The sequence below is a fragment of the Micropterus salmoides genome, unplaced genomic scaffold, assembly GCF_014851395.1.
Source record: "Micropterus salmoides isolate LMB-PRFRI ecotype aquatic unplaced genomic scaffold, ASM1485139v1 Ms_hic_scaffold_8, whole genome shotgun sequence".
Classification (NCBI taxonomy): Eukaryota; Metazoa; Chordata; class Actinopteri; order Centrarchiformes; family Centrarchidae; genus Micropterus; species Micropterus salmoides.
Genome location: NW_024044570.1, coordinates 5,015,233 through 5,032,777, shown reverse-complemented (window position 1 = coordinate 5,032,777; position 17,545 = coordinate 5,015,233). Strand labels below are relative to the sequence as shown.

The 17,545-nt window shown below is 40.7% G+C and overlaps 1 protein-coding gene across 1 annotated transcript in view; it reads left to right on the top strand.

Annotated features, from left to right (window-relative positions):
* Nucleotides 1–1,396: 1,396 nt before the first annotated feature.
* The window catches only part of cadps2 (Ca++-dependent secretion activator 2), a 244,423-nt gene continuing 228,274 nt past the window's right edge, over nt 1,397–17,545 (top strand). The window contains 1 exon segment of the mRNA XM_038705806.1: nt 1,397–2,190. Coding sequence (XP_038561734.1) covers nt 1,852–2,190 — 339 coding nt within the window. The 5' untranslated portion in view covers nt 1,397–1,851.

The following is a 17,545-nucleotide window of genomic DNA, read 5'->3' as shown; positions in this document are numbered from 1 at the left end:
GTTAATAAATCTGGGAATGTGACCTCTTTTTTCATCTTTGTGTAATTTTGCAATAAAGCCTTGTGATATTTTTTAATATTGATAAATCCGTATTTACTTTACTTATGATATTTTATTGTGAGGTCTACCTCTTTAAGTGTGTTTTTCTGTGAATCAAACACATGTTGCTGCCCCCTTCCAGTCAAAGATTGTGTATGCAGGAGAGGCATCACACAGCTCGTAAAAAAACCCTCCCCCCTCCTGACATGCAGAAGTGGGCGTTCATCTTTACTGTGTGCTTTTGAACTTAACTATCACAGACAGTGTGCTGAGACTCACAGTCTTGCAGTGGTGAATGTAAAACTATACAGAGGATCGGACAATCTGAAGAGAGCAGCATGTGATTTTAAAGAAATAGTAGGCCCTATGTTTTATTGTCACCTGAACTGGCACCACAGGAATCTATCCAATCAAATGATTCTATGAAGGCACTTCCATTTCGATATTTGTAATTGTAGGCTATATAGCCTAAATAAAAGCACATCTTTATAAATCGTTGTAGCCATAGGCCCTACTTGTTCCAACGCAAACAACTTATTCTCTTCTAAATGCAGAAAACCAGCTGTTGAATCCAGCCCTGATGACTGACTCCGCCATTTGACAATTTGTGGACCAGCGAATGTAGATAGTCTAGGCTACATTTGATGGCAAAAGTAGAAGAAACGTCAGCCACGAACCGTATCAAAAACTTTGTTTGATATGATAAAACTAAACTAAAAAAGTTTAATGTTTTGGGAAACACAGATGCTCTCCTGGGCAGACTTGGATAAGAAGATCGATACCAGTCGCATGTGGCTAAGTGAAGAGTGGTAGCTAGATCTTCTCTGGACACCATCAACACCCAGCAGCTGAGGAAGTTCGACCTGTCACAGACACTGAAGGCGCACTTCTACACCGCCATCATCCAGTCCATCCTCACCTCCTCCATCACCATCTGGTGCGCTGCTGCCACTGCCAAGGAAAAGAGCAGTCTGCAGGGTAGACTATCGTTCGCTCTGCAGAGAAGGTGTTTGGCTGCAATCTACCATCCTCCAGGACCTGTTCTCCTCCAGGACTCTGAGGCCAGCAGGAAAGATTGTGGCTGAACCCTCCCACCCCGGACACAAACAGTTTTAGACAGGTCCATCAGGACCAAAACCTCACCCCCCCGACTCTTATGCCCCCCTTATAGTACTATGTTCAGACCTGCATATTTTATATATCACTGCCCAAACTGCCATATTGCACACCTGTTCTTTATTATTCTATTAGGCCTATTATTATTATTATTATTATTTACATCTTGTCAACTGGACATTTAGCTATATGTTAAATGTCAAAGTAGCCTATTGGTTTAAGGATCAGCTTTCTTTAGACGTGTGGTTGTGGTTTGAGTGTTCCGTGAGTTTTGTGGTTCTTGAAATCCAGACAGAGTGAGACCTCTTCGCTGTTCTTCTCCCATCTCTGGTTGCAGCTACAGGTTGCTCACCTGTGTGCCGGAGCGCCCGGTCACAGAGCGCGCGAGCTCTGTGCTGCAGGCTGTGGCGACGAGCGCGCGCTGCCATTCCAACAGTCACAGAGTCTCCCCGGTGCGACGGAACGAAGCGCACGCGGCGACGACCTCCAAATATTAACGTTAAAACTCCACCCACCACCACCCCCCCACTCCAAAAACCGACGGCTCCAAACACACCAGCGACCGCAGCCTGGGAATATACCGCCGTTTGGGAAAGTGCAGCCGTTAATGCCACGTCGACTAAAACAAACAAAGTAAAGCTTTTAACAGTTGTTTCTCTCTTTCTTCGGCTCTGTGGGTCTGGACCGCAGTGAACCATGCTGGACCCGTCCTCCAGCGAAGACACCGGCGGGGAGTCCGACCCAGAAGTTGTTCAGGAGGCTCCGCGGAAACCGGCTGCGTCCTCGTCGGGGAAACGGGGTAACCGTGCGGGAGGCCAGCAGCGGCAGCCCGCCGCACCTGGAGGTGCCCCCGGCAAAGGTGCTAAAGACAGCAACGCCACAGGTGAAGAGGAAGAGAGGAAGGAGCGCGAGCGGATCCAGAAGGAGGAAGAGGAGAGGAAAATTAAACTGCAGATTTATGTGTTCGTCCTGCGGTGCATAGCCTACCCGTTCAACGCCAAGCAGCCCACCGACATGGCCCGGCGACAGCAGAAGGTGAGTCTGCGCCGCACACTGAAACAACAAGCACCTGTTGTCTAGTACGGAGGGACCTGCCACCAAACTTCTATTAAAAAAAACTGCCAAGTTAAAGCTGACTTTCTTATCTGACTTGATGTTTATAACGATAAACAAATGTCCTAATCTTTTTGGAATCATATGGAGCTGACATTTAATTCGGCATTTATTTCGACCACCACGCATCACTAATTTCAACAAAATTGTTTCTTTTCATCTTCGATTCTCCTGTTGCTTCCACATCGTTGCCCAACCAAAATACTCCCTGCAGTGCGACGCCCCCCCCCATTGTGATCCAGCTGTTAAATTTGAAATATTTCTTAAATAAGCCTCACATAGTATCTATATGAAATGAAAGCCGAATTTAACATCCACTTGACTTGTTTATTGTTAGATCTTTCACTCGTTTGTTCTTTGTGTATCAGCTTGGTGTCAACCTTGCATAGAAAGACATCCAAAAGGAATCAGATGGTAAAGGCAGTCCAGAGAAGTTTTTAGTTTTTACCACATGCTCTTTGCAGTTTTATTGATCTGAAAGTTGGGTAAAATGCCATCTCAGTAAGCCATCCGCATTACATAAAAATGTATTTAAATAGCCACTTTGTTTACCTTTAATGCAGTATAATCTGTATTTGTGCTGTAACCCTTTTTAAATGCAAACATCAATACATGAAAACACTTTGTGGGGGTTCCTCACCTTAAAATGTCCTGCGACATTGAAATAGTTTCATTGAGGATGATATAACAATCCTGCACCATACATGGGGGCAGATCTGTCCATGTGATACAGGAAGCTTTATTTTATGCTAAAGGGGAGGCTGACTGTGCTATGCATTCAGTCTGAAGTGTTTCTGTCTTTGCTTTTGCTAGGTTGTATTGCAGAATGCATTGAAGCTTTGCTGCACCACAGTCAGTGGCCATTTAGCTGATTTGGTGAATAGCTTTCCATGAGTTTGTTCACGTTAGATTCAGATGAATGCATTCGTGAATTGCTGGAGGGCAGCCTGGACCTGCGAGCTCTCACTAATGAAACAAGCAGGGAAGCCAGTTCTGACTGAAAACCCCCTACGGTCTCCGGTCCCGCTGGGAAGCTTGTTAATGAGTGTCTCCTGGTGTTTAATTTCACTATGCAGGCGAGGCGTTCTTATTCAGCGTATGTGTGTGTGTGAGTGATGAATCCGCTCTGACAGAAGGCAGACGTGGGAGTTTATTTGTGCACAAGTGTAAGTTCAGAATGTTAAACCCATGTTACGTTAATGAGACAAAAACTTCAGATCCAGCAGGAGAAATCGGCCTCTTACTGAGTTTTTATGTTCACTCCAGCTGATGCTGGAAGTCGTGCTCCTCCCTGTGTTGATTCCTAAACAAACAGAGTGTGAATTCATTACACGATTGGAGAACGTGGCATCGATTTGTTGTCTCATAGAGGAAGCAGAGTTTCTCATGTTGCAGTACTCCCCGGTGGGAGGTGGAAGTGAGTGAGTCTCTGTGTGGTGGGTTGCCAGTTTGAATCCCCTGACTCTTGCCCAGCAGACTAGATCACTGCAGGATGGAGAAATCAATGAAACACGCAGGATAATGGAGCATTGGCAGGAGTGGATTTTTAGAGGGAAAACTGAGGTGCAAACTGTGTCAGAAAGCTGATCTGAGAACAGCCAGTGTTGAGACAAAGGATGCTCCAATGTTGACCTATTGACATGACTGATTCACATTATAATTTTCTGTTCTACTCTGTTGGTAGGCTGCAGCAACATAATCACACATAAAGTACCTGCATGTGCTTTACAGTTTTAATAATAATAATAAACTTTATTTATGGAGCACTTATCAAAACAAAGTACAGAGTGCTTCACGCACAGAGAAAGATGAAATAAAATACCACAATGAATGAAAAAGGTACAAGAGGGCCAAAATAAAAAATAAATAATTACAAGGAAATAAAAACATTAAGATTTGCAGGATAAAAAGAAGTAGAAAAACAGAAAAAGGCCAGCATTTGAGCTCTGTACAGTGTGTGGTCGTTTCAAGGTTTTCTAATTAAGACTAGAAAAGAGGCTGTTGCAATAATCAAGACGAGAGGAAATTAAAGCATGTAAGCTGTTTCTGCATCTGTACAATTTAAAATGGAAAAAATTATTTTAGCAATATTTTTGAGGTGATTAAAAAAACACGACTGGACAAACTTAGTGATACGTTGCTCAAAACAAACAACAAACAATTGTTATCAAAGAAGACACCAAGATGTCTTGCACCAGGCTTGATATGTTGTGACAGGTGACCTGGAGCTGGCAGTATTTGGTTTGTGATATGTTGGGGTCCAACAACATGGATTTCTCTAGGGCCGCAGCTATCGATTTGTTTTAATAATTTATTATTCTACCGATTTATTTTATCGAGTAATCACAAATACTTTTGCTTGGTGCCCCCAGTACCAGGATCAGCTGTCTAATACAGTACAAACAATAACAACAAATGCATGTTTATACATTTACAACTAAGAAGTGTGCCTTACCTTTGCTAGCCTTCATCTCAAATAGCAATCATGATTTAACGATTTAAATGCTAACATTAACGTTGCCTTGTTTTGGGTCCGCTCTTTGGACTCGCAGACTGGGTGCTTTCTGCTCAGAATCATTGCCGTCGTACTGCTGTGGTAGACTAGTTCCGTTTTATAGTAGACACACTGTACAGTGTTGTTGTTTTTTCTTTTAGCTTTAAATTAACTTTTTGTCTATTTTCTCTCTGTTCCTCCACTTTGCAATATGTGCCATCAAATCGCATTGTCTTCACTTGTCCACAGCGTTATGCAACAGTAACAATCATCCGTAGCTTTTTAATAATCGAGTTACTCAATGAATCGTTCTAGATTTCTTTAATTTGTTAGAATTTCACTGAAGAAAAATATTTTAATCAAATTTTTCAGCCAGGCAGTCCCAAAAGGAACCAGGGGTGGGGGGAAAAAATCGATACAGGATAGTATCGCGATATTTTGCAAGGCAATATCGTATCGTAACACGAACGTCAAGTATCGATCTTTTATTATATGAATTGTACATGAGAAGTTTGTTTTTTGGCACTAATAAAATTGTTTTTTCAGTCCACTAGAAAAAATTTTTTCCTTTGGGGACGAAATTTGAAGTTGGGAAAAAGATAATATATGTTTAAAATCGCAATAAAATCGTATCGTGACGGAAGTATCGTGATAATATCGTATCGTGGGGCCTATAAGATCTCAATTTGAATACCTCTGCTGTACCTGTTGTGGAGTTGGGCTTATCATATTATGATGAAAGTAAAGTAGCATATTGTGTTCTTGTTTGACAGATTCCTGTTGTCCAACATCCAGCCAATTCTTCCAAGCAAAAAATGAGTTGGTGAAGGATTTTTATAGAGGTGCTCCTATGAGGATTTTCTTGGCCGATTACCGATCACGATTGCTGAAAGCAGTATCGGTCGATACCGATCACTGGGTCTATTTGAAGCCTGATTACTGCGAACATCTTATAGCTTAACAAATATAAGCTTTCCTGTGGAATCAACTACAAAAAAACAGAACATCATCTTTATAAATTTACTTAAACTAAAAAAAACTGCAACAAAAAAGGCTGTAGCCAAAATACTTAAGAGATAAAGAAGCACAGGCATCCTGAGTCAGTGATGAACTCTGAAGTAGCCTTTTTGTTCTGGAAAGCTCAAAATAAGGGAAATTTAAATAAACAAAAGCAGCCTACTAAGTTAATTCCATATTATACTGTTAGTATATCGTTAATATTATGTATAGTTGCTATACTCATTAAAATTTAATATGGTTTACCACTAGTATAGGCCTAATATTATTTCAGTATGGGAGATATACGGGGAAACATTTAAACGGGAGGATACGGGAGAATCCAGGGGAAAGCAGGAGGGTTGCCGTGAGAGGGGTAGAGAGAGGAGTGGGGTAATCTTAGGCTATATCCACACTACTATGGTTTTTAATCTTCTACGATCTTCTCCGTCCACAGCAGCATTTTAACTGCGTATCACAGTTGATCTCCATCCATATTAAAACAACTGAAAAGACACACCTAGCATTCACATACACTGGGCATGCCGGTGTAAACACGAAGCAGATGGTCTACTCCGCAGTTGCAGAAGATTTGCCGAAAGAAGACTATAACCACACCAGGTATTTTTTTTCCTGGACCGACTATGAGCTGGAACTGTTACTGAAAGTAACACGGGAGTACAAACTGTGGCGGCAGATAAATACAGCAACCTGCACTGTAGTACTTGTAGGCTAAGTGTTATTTACACAGTACAAAATATTGTAATAAAAGTACAGAAACTAAAACTCTGTCAGTAGCATCGTGTTTTTGCTTTGCATGACTGATAAGACCGAATCAGAAAGCCAAATGTGAGTGTCTGTGTCTTCGTTTTATAAAGTCCTCCGTTGTTGCCCACGGGGTCAGCAGCGTTAACTAACAAACATCTTCGGATTTGCCATTTTAATCTGGATGGGAGGCGGAAACGTAGCGAGAGAGAGAGGCAGTCAGCTGATTGAGTGGCGCCTCTCTTTGCACAACTTAACATCTTTCTCCCTTTCTCTTTTCACCACACTCTCATGAACACACACACACCCACACCTCTGGTCTCTTACTGCAAACACATCGGCCTCTTCTGTTTCTCTCTTCATGTATGTGTCTGCTGTGTTTACTTTCTCTATCACCAGTATGTTTTGCAAAGTGCCTGAAAAGACACAGAACCAACGTGATATCACGGCTGACAGAACGTGTCTTTAGGATTTTTCTGTTTTCACAGCAGCAGGTGCGCCACATGTAGAGGAGGCTTGTTTATGACGAAGCCTATTAAAAAGATAAAAACACAAGTGGTCATCTGCACTGGTGTGTTCACTGTTGCTTTACCGTGTCCGAGTCTTGTAACGTAATAGGTCACCAGATAACATCTCTCTCTGTGTTTGTCAGCTGTTAATATACCTGGATGGCCCACCCAACAAACACTGAATATTGTACATATATGTACATTTCTGCCCTATTTGGAGAATCGTTACACCCTTAATTGGTTTGAACTGCTTGCTGTACATTTTTCAAAGTTGGGAACACATTTCAGAGGAGGTCACATGAACTGACATCAACTGCAGATATTAGATTTAAAAAGGTGTTTGTTTGTTGGTCATCCTTTGAGAACTGATTTGAGTCAAACTTCGTAAAACTAAATGTTGGGAAGACAAAAGAGCTGATAATTGGCTTTAGGAGGAGGAAGGAGGAGGAGTTTCTTCCTGTGGTCATCAGACATCAGCAAATTGAAATTGTCCAGTCCTATAAATATCTCAGTGTTTGCCAAGATAGTAAACTACACTGGATGAAAAACACAAACGCTGTTTTCAAGAAGTCCCAGTCAACGCTATGACCATAGCGCCATGAAGATCCTTTGATGTAAGGAGAAACCTGCTTTTATACTTTTCATAAAGGCACTATGGCCAATGTTCTTTTTTATGCTGTTCTCTACTGGAGAGGCGGCATTACTATAGACGATAAAAATAGGATCAATAAGTTGATTAAAAAAAGCTGGCTCTGTGATTGGCCTTGCCCCTGACTCACTGGAGGTTATAGAAATGAGAACAAGTGCCAAACTAAATAACGTCATAGATCAGGTAGACCGTCCGCTCCACAGTGTCTTTAAGACATTTAGTGGCTGAGTGAATAAAACCCGGATTGTTGTGTTTTTTTTTTCTTCTTTAAATCAATATTTCTCATTTTGACTTTAAGGTTTCCAGCTGCTCCCATTTGTAGAAACCTGTCAACTTTAATCTGCCTTCAGAAGGCTTTTAATGGGTGTATTTTTGTTTTTTATTTCTTGTCCTGTGTGCACGTACTGGTTGTCTTTTCTGTTTCTGTTGTTAGATGTGATCTGGTGGCAATTGAGATTCCCCATTGGGGATTAATAAAGCTTTCTAATCTAACTAGCTTACAGACAGCTCAACTGGTTTACTGTGTGTTGCAGCAGTACATTAGCTTGATGTTTCTATGGTGAAAAGAGATCTAATCAAGTTCTGATATTCTTGCTGTTGGATTAGTCAGTAATAACGTATTAGCTGGCTTGCTATGTCTTGTTTTCTAGCGCTTGCTTGATGTTGGCCTGTGTTAGCAACGTGTTTGACTTGCTAGTTTTTGATTATAAGTTATGTAATCATAACAAATGCATGCGTACAGCTGTCCATATTTAAGTTAATTGCACTTTTAAACCGGAAAAACGGAAAATCAAAAAACAGACACGTTTTTTTTTTCTGTTTTAGTGATTTGTTTAGCTTTGTGTGTTACGCTTGATAAACCTGCAGCAGATACACTTGGGGTATCGGCGGTGCCTGATTAAATGTAATAAAGATGAGCTTGAACATCAACATAAGTGGGTTTTTAGTTAGAAAAACAGGACAATATTATATAGCTGCAGTACCGGAGGCTGCAGCTATATAATATTGGCTCAACGTTCAGTTTGAAACTCACTAGCAACTGGAACCGGAACGCTTTCCTGAGGATCCTCCGGTTTTTAATCAAATGAACTCAGTGATAGTTGTCAGTACATCCAAGGGTACACAGCAAACATGAACTGTTATTAGGTAATTCGGCAAGCTGTATATTAATGAATCATACACGGATTAAAATGTTGGGTAATTTTCGTTCAGCCTCTCTGCAATGTTTCCACCTGACCTTTATTTTCTTTGTGAGATGGAATAATTTAGAAAGTTGCGGAGCTGCGGAGAGCCTCCAGCTGCAGGAACACAAGGAATATGTAAAATCAGGAGCTCAGACTTCATCCAGCCAGAGCTAACGGCCACTGAGGGTCCAGAGCGCCGGTTCCCCTGGCAACACAACCCATAGTTGGGCTAAAGGTAGGGGAATGGCGAGCTGGAGCGTACAGGGCGAGGGAGAGGAGGTCGCAACCTGGCCGGACCCTCGAGAAAGAACCCTTGATAAACATATTCAGGTATTTTCTTAGATCACTCGGGTAACCAGCTGCTTCAGATCAGCCCAAAACAAAATGCTTCCTGGATGCTGATGTAGAATTTTGAGCGTTCGAGGTTCTGTAATATAGTGGTCACTTCTACAATCATATTCCCCACAGTTGAGATGACATGCAATGCGATCTGAAAAGAAATAGCCTTGTATAAAATTAAAGTGCGTTACAAACTCTGATAGGCCTTGATCATGTGTCGAGTCGGGGATTGAGAACGGGTTGTAGGGATGCAACACCGGTAAAAGATGGAACAAAACGCAGCTCCTTTGTTTTCCTTTATGGGTTTAAAACAGAAAAACAAAACAGATGTCTGGTTTTAGGTTTTTCCATTTTGGTTTTAAAACTGAAAAAACTAAAAAAACAAGTCCTTTTCTGTTTTTTCCGATTTGGTTTTGAAACTAAATAATGAAAGAACGAACCATACACGGATTCATAATGTTGCTTTAATGTCGTCTTCACTATCAGTGACAGAAAACTCAAGCAGCCGAATCAATAAAGAACTAAAAATCAAGCTTTAGTGACAGAACTTTGTCACGCCCACCCTCAAACTAAACTGAATGAAGTCTCCTGGCTGTTAGGAGGTGAAGTGATAGAAGACTAATAATAAAACTGCACAGATACGTCACCATGATTCGCTGCTGGCCATCGTGGCTCTAGAGGCGGAGTTAATGATGCAACTGGTGCTTAGCGTCATGCACAAACTCAGCCTTTCTTGCCTCAGCAGGTTCCATGTCTGCCTCCACGATGCTCACACCTCAGGGTTTCACCTCCCAGACAACACAGAGATGATAACGTTTTTATGTGGAAAAAAAAATCCAAGGATTGTTTGCTGGTTATCTATATAACTGTATGTTGTAAGAAATGATGCAGTGAAATGTATTTTTGATGTCACATAGTCAGTCATTAATTGTACTCCTTAACTCAAACAGTTGCCCTTTTTATGTGAACATGTTTTCTTTACTTTGAAGTTGCAAGAAATGGTGAAATTGAACACAGTCTCCCCTCATGGTCTATTTAGCATCTTATCTGGAGCTTCAAATCAAAAGTGGAGGAGCATTTTAAGCCCACATGGACAAGAAGCCATTAAAGTCCTCAGAAAAAATTTATTTCTTCAGACAAAGATCATGTGATTTAATCGATAGCTCCAGGACAGCTACTAAATGGACCTTGAAGCTTTTGTCAACTGCTATTTCCAAGGTCAAGAAAAAAAAAATTTGAATGAACTGAAATCAATGGAAAGAAAGAAACCAATTTGAAAACTGATGAAAGATTTTGAAAATGATGAGCATGACATTTAAAGCCAAGTTAGTTTGTAGCTGAGAAAAACACTGAAAGAGCACTAACGTGGTCCTTAAACACTCTCTATACTCGCTGTTGTGTGAGCTCACAACAACCAAAGTGATACCAGATCAGGGTCTCAGCGCTAGATTATTATCAGCGCTTTTATTACAGCCATGGACAAAAGCCTGCTTTGCCAAATTTTGAGGCCTGCAGGCTGTACTGTGTGTATATATATATATATTTTTAAATCAAAGTAAAAGTTGTAGTCTGATGGTAGAGTTGGGTATTGGACCTCACTAACTAAGATTCCAGTCTGGTTCAGTTGAGGTTGACAGTCGGTGGATACACTTACAAAGCGTGTAGTGATTCTGTTTACAATTTTAACATATATTTAGACCATTAAAGGAATAGTTTGACATTTTGGGAAATGCACTGACTCACTGACATCTGGTGATAGTTTGATGAGAAGTACAATACCGCTATCATATCTGTCCAGTAAATATAAAACTACAGCCAGCAGTAGTTTAGGACAAAGACCGGAAACTGCTTCCCCCGCTTGTCCAAAGCTAACAAAATCTTCTCACAATCACCTCTTTATAATTGATGCTTCATATCTTGTTTAAGCGGCAAAAAAGTGTAAAAACTACATTGCTATTTTATGTGAGGTTATATGCTGGACAATTTCTTGGCATGCGACTAGTAACCTCCTGGAGTCTCTGCTGGTTGCCTGGCAAAGTCAAGAAATATTCAAGAAATAGTCCGACCAATCAGATGAGGCCGCTGGTGCTTGGACACTATCCCTCACCGGATTCTCACCTGCAAACCACTAGTGTTGAAACAAACAGCTGAGTTGGAGGCACCCCCTATGGAAATAAAATTCCACATCATTAATTATAAAATCATAATTTTAGGAAAGGAACAAAATGTGCTCTGGTTTCGTTATAGCTCTGGTGTAAGCTCATTAAGTATTTAGCCATTGCTTTTCCCTACAGCAAGATATTATTTTATATCAAGTTTGCTGATTTAAACATTAACAAGTTTTCTGGGGTTTGTGTAATGCAGTGACGTAAGTCTGCTCTGTAGAGGGAAATCAGACTGACCATAAACCGGGCGGCTTTCGAGGAAGTTTTTGCAGAGACTCAGGGAAGAGAAACAAGCCGTGCAACATGCAGTCTTTCCGTATTTACAAAGCTTGAATGTTGGAATTAATGCGCTTCCTGTCATCTTATTGTTTAAAGGATCTCGTGTCTCGTCTGCTTTCTGCAAAACCACGACTTTGAAGTGTTAGAAGAGTTCTTGTCTCAGCTTTGTAATTCTCAGCTGGTTTGGCTGAGGTTGTTGAAAGCTTCCTGAGTCGTAAAGCTCAAGAAAGTAATAAACGGTGTATGTAACTACATAATACTCTGTCTTCTGTCTCAGAGGGTTTTTGGATTCATGTTTTATCCAACAAGTGTCTGGAATTGAAGAAATCTTCCAGGAGCAGATTAAACATGTTGTGAATCAGACAGGAGGAAGGAAACAGCCCAGGTTTCACCCGAGGCCATCTAGATAAAGGATGTTTATTTCCCAAAGAGCACGGTGACTCCGGTTTATTCTTAATTCTACTAAATAATTTACATTTCAAGATGAAAAAGGATCTGATATATGCTCTCCCTCCAGAGCTACAAATTTGACCTGATCTGTGCAGGACTTCGACTAAACCATATGCCCGAGAGGAGAAGTCAGTATTAATCTTGTTTTTCTTTTTTTCCCCGTTGTAAACAGCACAAAGAGATCCAAACCAATCATGTTAAAATTCCTTTATTAAGGCGCACAAGACAGATATGTTTTGAGACAACAAAATGCAACATGCTTGATAGTTATCTGCCCTCTGTGTGGATACAGTTTTTTGCGGTCTGAGACAGTTGAATTAAGATCCTTTTCACCAGAATCCAAAATGTATGGCCGGTAGCAGCACAGCTGGATTGTAGCCTGAAGCTACAAAAGTTTAACTGCCTCACTGGGTTTCGCATCCACAGTAGAAAGAAACTTTGCTCAGTTACTTCAGAGCTCTTTTTCTGCAGCTCTGCGGCACTTCCTGCCTGGCTTCTGTCATTTCGGTCTGAGGTGAACGAGGAGCTACTGCTGCTTCAGAAACTGTGGAGTCTTGAATTTCATACAGTGTTGAGTGAAGGAGTGAAACATGTATGCTGTTACAGGCTCTGACCTTGTGGACCTCGTATTCAACATCATCTCTGCATATTCTGTGCTACAGCCTTGAGGCTTTTCTGATTTTAAAATGTAGAGGAACCTGTTTAAAGTAGTCCTAGTTAAGTAGCTGATAAAATATATGATTGAATATTTATGCATTTATTTGCTTTTTTATTTATTTGAGAGAGATTTCTCGTGACCCGATGAGGAAACTCCCACCTACTGTGTTTTCTTACTTCTCAAATGTTGGAAGCCTCCAGTCTTCCCCCAGTGTTTCTGTTTTTGTCCTGTTTCCAAGTGCGCCTGACAAACCAAGCAGGGAAACCATAACTGCAGAAACCCCCTCCTGGTGGAGACCCACGCATCCCTCCCTGTGCATATCTAATCCCTTGGCAGCTGTTTATTACACAAACAAGACAAACAACATCAATTCCCTCCATCTATGCTAAAAGAAGCCACTTCTGCTGATGTGGGGCTTGTTTCAGGGGGCAGTGGGCGTGAATTTTGGCCAGGGATTTGCTGCAGGCGACTTCCGTCCTCCTTTGTCATCTCTCCTTCTCCTGTCAGATTCCCTGAGACAGAGCTCTTCTCAGAGGGTTATGTAACCTCTCCTCCTACTCGTCCTCCTCCTCTTTCCCTCGGAGAACTGAAAGATGTCTCAGTAGGGCTCTCACAGAGCAGGGAGCTCCATGAAGAGCATCGGACAGCAAGTCAGCTCGGCCCCCGAGGCAAAGGACGGCCCTCAGTCAGCTCAAGCTCTGCAGTCAGCAGTACAGAGCAGTGAGCTTAAAACTGTACAGGGTTATAGTGTAGCAGGGCTGTAAAAATATAGTAAATTTGTTAAACTGCATGACTTAAAAAAAAAAGACGGTTTTCATCACCAAATGTGATAAAAGAAAAACTTACAATAAGTTTAAAGCTTCTCTTTGTGCTCTTGTGATTCAACCATAGATCTTGCTGAAATATGTACAGATTGGATTTGTCTGGCTAAGAATCATTGCTGATTGAAGTCGAAATCACTACATGGATAAAGTGTTTTCCAATAATATGAATCAGAGAAAGTGTATGCAAATCACATAAAATAGTTTTAATACTGATTAATTATTTAGCTGATTGGGAGAAAATGTATCAGTAGTTATTATTATCAATTAATCATTGAAGTCATTGACGGAGTCTTAGGTACGTAGACTATAGCCATGCTAGCTGATGTGAACCTTAACTTGGATGCAGTGGTACTTTGAACAATTATTTTTTTTTTTTTACCAAACCATAATTTTTTACCTAATGCTAACCATCTTAATTTAGTTTATTAGCATGCTAACGTACTAATTAGCACAACGTACAGGCTGATTCCTTTTCCAAGTATTTGGTCATAAAACTAAATATTTTACACATTTGAAGTGTGACCTGATGGTGGCACTAGAGGGAAAGGCAGAGGATCATCAGAGTGATTACCATTCATCTTGAGGGCAATGTGAATGTTGTTTTTCAGTTTCAATGGCAAACCAACCAATAGTATTGAGATATTTCAGTCTGGACTGGTTTCTTCAATGAGTGGATTTGCTGTTTTCTAGTTTTCAGATAAATGAATACCCTTTGAATTTTAACTCTTGGTATCCAAGATATCTGAAGATCTTACTTTGGACTCTGGGAAGCTGCAATACGCTTCTGATGTTTTCATATTAAATTAAATCACTGTTTAGGCCTATTTTTACATTTCCAACTTTACTGATGGCAATAACAACAGTATAAATCTAACATTATTAATAATGACACAATAATTTCACTTTTTTTGTTGTTTTCAATACAACTTTCAATGTTTGAGTCTCTGTGTTTGGAAGAGAAACAAGATCTCATGAGACCAAAAGAGGAAATGCCTGGCAGGAAAGATGGAGAGAACGGCAGGGTGTGTTTTCTCCTTCAGAGGAAGTGAGGAGGGGAAGGGAGGAAAGTGAAGGAGAGAAGGAGACACAAGTGAACAGAAATGGGACATTATGTCATAATCAAGTCTGGCTTTCAATCAAGCTTTGATTTTGGTTGTTATATGTGAAACTTTGTCTTAATTCTTTAAATCAGAAAATGGTTTGTTTGTTGTCATGGCTACAGTTATTGATTTGATTTGAAGAAGAAGAAATTGGAGACATGGATGTAAATGAAAGAAGAATTTTGTAGATAACTGTTGGAGGATTGTATCTGTACCTCTGAGATGATTTGATATATATCTATATGTCTATACATGGTCATTTTTTGTAAAGTTTATTGAAATATCTAACTTTCAGTCCAACAAACTCTTTGTGTGTGTGAGAGTGACTTTTGCTGCTGTGCAGCTGCAGAGAACTCATTAAAATTGCAGTACCTCTATTCTCCATGTTAGCTTCCTGAGTCCAACTCAACAGTTTTTGCAACAAAATTATTCTCAGTTAAATATATTTTCTGCTGTAGATTTAAAGCAGAAATTCACCGTCAAACACTTTCAAACTTCTGATGGACTCAGTGTTTGTGCAGAAAGTACTGATGTAATTGATTAGTGACAGTTTCATCAAATGTGGATTGCTTTAAAATTTTGTAGAGACGTGGATGCTCTCCAGATGACTCCTAATTCCTTAAAAACTTTGGCGATCCTCTGACCTTTCCTGCAGCGCCACCATGAGGTTGACATTTGTGGTTTTAAATGAAATGTCTCAATGAATTGAATTAATTGCTGTGAAATTAGGTTCAAACATTCATGTTCCCCTCAGAATGAATTGCATTAACATTGTCGATCCTCTGACTGCAAAACTAATGACTTTATGTTTAGTGCTCATTGGCAAATGCTAGCATGCCAACAAGCTTCACTAAGATGATGAACATATACCTGCTAAACATCAGAGTGTTAACATTGTCATTGAGAGCATGCTGGCATGCTGACAGAATTCAAAGCACTGCTGTGTATAAGTACAGCCTTACAGAGCTGCAGTCATGGCTGAAGACTCTTATTATTATTGATCAGTAACTATCTAACTAATAATCAACTATCAAAATAGTGACTCATTCATTTTTTGTTGATAAACTAATCAATTACAATCACATGTAAAATTGTGTGAACCCTTTAGAATTATCTGGATTTCTGTATAAATTGGTCATAAAATGTGATCTGATCTTCATCTTCATCATCAAGTCACAACAATAGAGACACACAATCTGCTTAAACAAATACCACACAAACATACTCTCCAAAAGGAGGGGATCATGCTCTGCTTCAGTATGTCACAGTACATGTTGGCATTCATGGTTCCCTTAATGACTGTAGCTCCCCAGTGCCAGCAGCACTCATGCAGCCCCAGACCAGGACACTCCCACCACCATGCTTGACTGTAGGTAAGACACACTTGTCTTTGCACTCCTCAAGCTCCACGCTTGACAACATCTGGTTGCTATCATCGACAAAAAAGTGAATTCCAAAGTTTATCAAGATAGACTATCTGTGCCAATTGAAGCTCAACAGATGATGGGTCATCCAACAGGACAATAACCCAAAGCACAGACCGCAGAATGGCTCCAGCAGAAGAAAATACACCTTTTGGAGTGGCCCAAACAGTCCTGACCTCAATCTGATTTGAGATGCTGTCGCATGACCTCAAGAGAGCGATTCACACACAAGTTTTTATAAGAGTGTAAAATGTTTAAAACTAAAGAAAGATCCTTTATGCAGAATATATATACATAAACACATTTTTTCCCTCAAATGTGGTGATCATACACTTGTAATGACGTGAAAAAGTTAAGTAATGGAGGTAGGGTATTTTTACAGTTTAACAATGAACTATTATCCAAACTAAGTCTGACATCAATGCACTGAACTGTAAACTTCACTTCAGTTATTAGAAACAACTAAATAAAAAAACACACAGAACAATATAACTGGAATTAAGAAAATAAACAAGGTAACTGTTGTAAGGCAAGCAAGCTACTGCCAATAAGGGCAGGTTTATGCAGGAAACGCAGCTTTTTCAAAAGTAAACAAAAATTATATAATAAATAGAAATGAAAAATACACTTTGACAGCAAAGAATAATTCTCTTTGCAGGATGTGGTGTTGTGTTGGGAAAGCCTATGTAAGTGAACAGTTGAATGAACATAATGCACATTATTTTTCACAAGCCCCCTTCAGTCCTACAGTCTTTAATACTGCCAATACAGCAGGGGCAGGTTGTAATGCAGAAAGCACAGCTTTTCCGCATTCTCTCCTTTGAGACAGCTCCGCTTTTCTTCATAAATGTTGCCAATAGGGCTGAACACTCTCTCACCTGGCACGGAAGATGGTGGACAGGAGAGTATAGGACAGGATAGTCCCTTGAGCTGGCTACTGTTGTCCTTCCACCACTCCAGAGGGGTTTGCCTCTTTTTCTGTCTATGACAGGCTCCCTTATGTACCTCTCGAGCTCTTCAAGGTTCCCCTTGGGTGCCTGTGCATGACTGGTTGAAGTGAACATGGTGTCATACAGACTGTCTAGAAGACTGTGGGCCTGGTCCTCCACTCTCTGCCTTTTGGGGTCCCCCTTATCACTGGCGGTTTCTGCTGGTGTTGGGTCTTGTGAAGCCTCCTCTGACTCTTCCCTCAGCCAGGCTTTGGCTTGGGTTAGTGTCTCTGGTGACAAGGGCCGGTCCTTGTAGTGTGGGTCGAGCAGGCGTGCAAGCACCACCTCTTTCGACTCTTTCTCTAGTTTGGAGAACCTCTTCTTCAGGCTCTCCAGCATAGTCTTCCTCAGAGTCTGGATTCCTCTACTGGTGGGTCCCTGTGACTCCAGCAGACACCTCAGTAATTGTATTATGCAGGAAGCAGAGGAGTCTGCTTTGCTTATTTCCTGTG